This window comes from Theropithecus gelada, unplaced genomic scaffold (assembly GCF_003255815.1).
Source record: "Theropithecus gelada isolate Dixy unplaced genomic scaffold, Tgel_1.0 HiC_scaffold_2415, whole genome shotgun sequence".
NCBI classification, from domain to species: domain Eukaryota; kingdom Metazoa; phylum Chordata; class Mammalia; order Primates; family Cercopithecidae; genus Theropithecus; species Theropithecus gelada.
In genome coordinates, this window is record NW_020258879.1 from 1 (window position 1) to 5292 (window position 5292).

Genomic DNA, 5292 nt, shown 5'->3' on the forward strand with positions numbered 1-5292 from the left:
CCAGGAGAGCGGAGGCACTGCCATCTCCCACTGTCCTCAAAGTCCTGTGCAGGCAGCAGGCCAGGCATGGCACAGTCCCTCCTCAACTCACCAGCAGACGCTGTGCCTCCTCTGGCGACTGTACAGTCACACCTGTTGGCTCTGCCGACTCCTGACCTTTGATTTCCTGCTCAGAGACCTGGGTGGGCTGCAAGAATCTGGTACTCAGGCTCTCGTTGCGGGCATTGTCCTCCGTCCCAGGAACTCGTGAAGGACGTGAACGCCGGAAAAAGACCTTGGGAAGGCAAACAGCCCACTCCAGTCCACACCCAGGGCTCAGATTCAAGGTCCCCAGTTGGCAGCTGGACCTGCCATCCCCAATCCCTTCCAATGAGGTCACCCCAGGCAGCTGAGGCTCAGCACATCCAGCATCCACTGCGGAGGTGGGTCAGGTGGGCACCCCATCCCCACGGGGTCAGCTGTGGAGTGATGGTGTCACCCAGGCTGCAGGAAGGACGGGGCTGCAGCACGGCCCGCCAGTCTGTGTGCTGCTCAAAATGGCCATGTGTCCCCCACAGTCAGCCCAGATACCCCAGGCCACGTCAGAGAGTCAGGGCAGCTACGAGGACAAGGAATTGTGTCCACCCGGGCTCGCCAGTGGACGGGAAGCAGTTCCTGAACCCATGAAGCCCCCAAGTTTCTGGAGAAACCAACTTACTCTGTGCACACGTTCGGGGTCCCCTCCACCACCTGGAAGAGAAGGAGTCTCCTTAGCAGGCAGGGAGGGGCCCACACAGCACCCCCCTCCCAGAGGACAGCGGGGCACAGGGGTAGGCTGGGGGCAGGGACACTGGACAAGGAGCCCTGGGGCTGGGAACAGGAATAGGGCCTTGCAATTCGGGGACACCGTGAGGAAGGGGGATGAGAAGGGGAACTAGAGTAAAAACCAACACGTGGAAAATCTCTATGTTCTGCTCTGACCAAGGCTGAATAAATCCCACAACCACTTCTCATCCTGACCCTTGTCACCCAGTTGAGGAGCCGACTGCCCCCTGCCTGGCTGGGCCTGAAAGTGGGAGGAACTGGCCCTGCCCTCCTACACTTGGCTGGGAGATGAGGGGACCCCCCAGCCCCGAGAGAGGCAATGAGACCAGGGTCCTGGGGGATACACGGGATGTGGGGATGGGGCGATCACAAGGCGGAAGATTGAGCCAGGCTGGAGACACTTGGACCAGGGGCAGGGATGGGGATTACTGTCTGTGGGAACAGAGTGGGAGGGGGCAGGGCAGACAGTGTCCAGCGCCCCCACCCTCAGCCAGCACCTACCTGAGCAGATGCCTTTCAGTGAAGAAATGAGTTTCTTCCGACGTAAAATGCAAACAAACGCAGCCACGAACAGAATGATGAAGACTGTAACGACGCCGGCTATGAGACCGTAAAGGTCAGGAGTCCCCAGGCTGGTGGGCACTGTGTCTTCCGCCGCGGGGGTTTTCCCAGTGGAACTGGCAGCTGATGCACTGCAGTTGATGTCACTCCAGGGCGTACAATCACTGACCTTGATCATCCCTCTGGGACACCTGGGTACACACAGGGATGGAGACGGGGACTCCTGATGGAAAGCTGGCCAGGTGAGATGAAAGAGGAGCCACCCTCCCTGCCTAATGTCCTTGAGAAGACGTCAGGGGAAGGACAGACTCCTTGTGTCAGCAGAGGGTCCCCCTATGCTCCCTTCTTGAGGCTGGGGAAGGGTCTGAGCATGCGCACTTCAGCCCCTCGGCCTCCCTGCTCTGGGGTCAGAGCTGCAGCTCCAGGAGCCTTCTGTGCTGGGCACACACGGAGCTTCCCTGGGATGCAGGGGAGGCTGCGTTAGGAGGAGCCACACTCTAGGGGAAGATCACAAGCCCCTGTGGCCACAAGCTGAGCCCCTTCCTCCAGTTAACCCACAGTACCAGTGAGCCCTCGCCCCACCCTCTCTGCTGCTAGTTCCTCCCAATCACAGCAAACAGTGGAGGGCCAGAGAAGAGCAAGTTACTCTTTGCCCCTAAAACCCAAATAGGAAAAAGAAGGACTTATTGAGAAGTCAGGGGCCAGGAGTGAGGCCGGCGGGGTGGGCTCAGGTCCTCATGGGAACTTAAGGGAGCTCCACCCACAGCCTCATTATAATTTTTGTGAGCTACAGGCACTTTTTCCTTTATGGGTCTCCACCTGCATAAAAAATATTTAAAATTACATTTTTTTTAAACCAATTTGGAATAAGGACAAATACAAGCCAGGCTGGATTCAAGTGTGTTCTGATTTCAAAAGGAAATCACATTTCCCAGGTCCCCTGAAAAGTTTCAAGGGACCTAGAAAGTCACCTCCTGTGCCCAGTGAACAATTCAGCCTGGCCAAAGGGACTCGTGTTAGGGAGGGTATGGGAAGGGACTGCTGCAGGGGGTAGGAGTGGGGACAGGCAGGTGGACCAGGAGGGGCCACCGCAGGCTCAGGAAATCCCATAGGCTCAGGGATGCCTCATGGGGTCAGGGGTGAGACAGAGGTACCCGGTGACTCAGGTCTTTTCAGGTTCTTGAAAGCTGTCGGGAGCCCCTGGCTGCTGTCTCACCCTGTGCTGCACTTCCGGCACATCTCAGGGGAGTTTTCATCCTGGAAGCTTCCTTTTTCACATTGACACACAGTGTCTCTGGTCGTGGTGCAGGAGCTTTTATTTGTTTGACCTGACAACAGAGCATAAGGTTTTGGGAATGTGTTTCCCTTACATGTCAGTCCACCCTTCCTCACCACCCCATCCCCTCCCACTCAGCTCAACTCAGTTCACCAAGGAGTTCTGAGGGCCGGTTTCTGCACCAGCATACTCAGGACTCATACAGGACACCCACCCTGTACATAAGGACCAATACAAAAGGACCGTGATTATTTACTACATCAGATTAGGGGAAAAGCATTGTTTAGATGGCAAGGTCAGTAGCAAGGGAGGCGCAAGGGGATCACCTGAGAGACTCTGCAAGGAGAGGAGCCCTTGGGGGACTTCCCAAAAGCCCCAGCCTTGACTGGGAGGAGGAAGGGGCCTGAGAACCTGAAGGCTGAGTGAACCTGAGCACCTGCCAGGAGCACAGAGCCCGGGAGGAAACAGCCTACTCCCGGAGCAGACCCGTGCCACCACTGGAACCCAGCCCTGTCCACTGGGCCAGGCCTCCTCTGTGCTGTAATGATGCCCCCACCCCCTTGCAGGCAATAGTTCAGAGGAGTTCCCAGCCAGTTGCCATGCATTATAGAAAAGAGTTTGGTTGGGCACAGTGGCTCACGCCTGTAATCACAGCACTCTGGGAGGCTGAGGTGGGTGGATCACCTGAGGTCAGGAGTTCGAGACCAGCCTGGTCAACATGGAGAAACCCTGTCTCCACTAAAAATACAAAAAACTGGTCTGGCAAGGTGGCTTACATCTGTAATCCCAGCACTTTGGGAGGCTGACGCTGACGGATCACGAGGTCAGGAGATCAAGACCATCCTGGCTAACACGGTGAAACCTCGTCTCTACTAAAAATACAAAAAAAATTAGCCGGATGTGGTGGCGGACGCCTGTAGTCCCAGCTACTCAGGAGCTTGAGGCAGGAGAATGGCGTGAACTCAGGAGGCGGAGCTTGCAGTGAGCCCTGATGGCGCCACTGCACTCCAGCCTGGGCAACAGAGCGAGACACAGTCTCAAAACAAACAAACAAAATCAGCCAGGCGTGGTGGCGCATGCCTATAATCCCAGCTACTCAGGAAGCTGAGGTAGGAGAATCGCTTGAACCTGGGAGGCGGAGGTTGCAGTGAGCCAAGATCATGCCATTGTCCTCAAGCCTCGGCAACAAGAGCGAAACTCTGTCTAAAAAAAAAAAAAAGATTTCTTTTTTTTTTTTTTTTTTCCCAATCAACCAGTCATAATCACGGAACGGGGCATGATGAAGACCAAGTTGGGCTAGAACTTGGTTCCCCGACTCACATCAGCTACAGCTCCCACCCACCTCATCACTATGCACTCCACCTCTGGGCAAGGGGTTCACACATTCTGTACCTGATTTACAAACTGTACATAGAAGGCAAGAAGGCAAATTGTTGGAAGCAATGGTGTAATCCACACCCTCTGTGCACGGGTTACAGGCTCCAGTATGTTCTGATCTATGAAATCCTGGGAAAGGAGAGAAAAGCCAATGAATGAGTCACCACAGAATTCCCAGAGGCTGGCAGTGGCTGGAAAACTTCTCTTTTGGCCCTCAGTGGAATCCAGACGGAGAAATCCACTCTTCCAGGTTTGGTCTTGTCATCAGTTCTGCATCTATTACATACCTTGGACTGGCACTGCTGACAGAAATATAATACAAACCACACGCAGAATTCAAATTCTATGACAGCCGTATTAAAATAGTAAAAAGAAAGGTCAAGTTAATTTAAACAATCTACTTTTGAACCTAAAATATCCAAAACACTACATTTCAATATGTAATCAATATAAATATTTGAAATATTTTATCTTTTTTTGGCAGGGCGCGGTGGCTCACGCCTGTAATCCCAGCATGTTGGGAGGCCGAGGTGGGCAGATCACGAGGTCAGAAGATCGAGACCATCCTGGCTAACACGGTGAAACCCCGTCTCTACTAAAAATACAAAAAATTGGCCAGGTGGCGCCTGTAGTCTCAGCTATTCGGTAGGCTGAGGCAGGAGAATGGCGTGAACCCGGCAGGCAGAGCTTGCAGTGAGCCGAGATCGTGCCCTGCACTCCAGCCTGGGCGACACAGAGAGACTCCATCTCTTGAAAAAAAAAAAAAGGAATATTTTATTTATTTATTTATTTTTGGAGACAGAGTTTCACTCTTGTTGCCCAGGTTGGAGTGCAGGGGCACGATCTCGGCTGACTGCAACCTCCACCTCCCAGGTTCAAGCGATTTTCCTGCCTCAGCCTCCCGAGTAGATGGGATTACAGGCACCTACCACCACACCCGGCTAATTTGTTGTATTCTTAGTAGACATGGTGTTTCACCATATTGGCCAGGCTAGTCTCAAACTCCTGACCTCAGGTGATCCACCCTCCTCGGCCTCCCAAAGTGCTGAGATTACAGGCATGAGCCACCACGTCACGCCCAGTCTACTTTTTTAAAAAAAAAAAAAAACAATAAAATAAAATAACAAAATAAAATCCAACCTCGTCTACATGTGATCTGCCCATGCTGGTCCACCTGACCTGTTTGCTGTCCACTCACTATGGTGGCCCTGTCTTTGCTCAGTATCCCCCAGCCCCTGCACCCTGCGGCTGTCATTCCCGGGGAGGCTGCTCAG

The 5292-nt window shown here is 53.6% G+C and overlaps 1 protein-coding gene across 1 annotated transcript; it reads right to left on the reverse strand.

Moving 5' to 3' along the window:
- Positions 1–91: 91 nt before the first annotated feature.
- Positions 92–4382, reverse strand: LOC112617548 (tumor necrosis factor receptor superfamily member 10D-like; the record flags this gene model as incomplete). The annotated part of the gene is made up of 5 exons (XM_025374298.1): positions 4034–4382; positions 2582–2693; positions 1306–1556; positions 698–729; positions 92–274 (listed from the first exon to the last, which is right to left on the reverse strand). Coding segments are annotated over exons 2-5 (489 nt in total), but the record flags the coding sequence as incomplete, so codon positions are not given.
- Between the last annotated feature and the right edge of the window lie 910 nt (positions 4383–5292).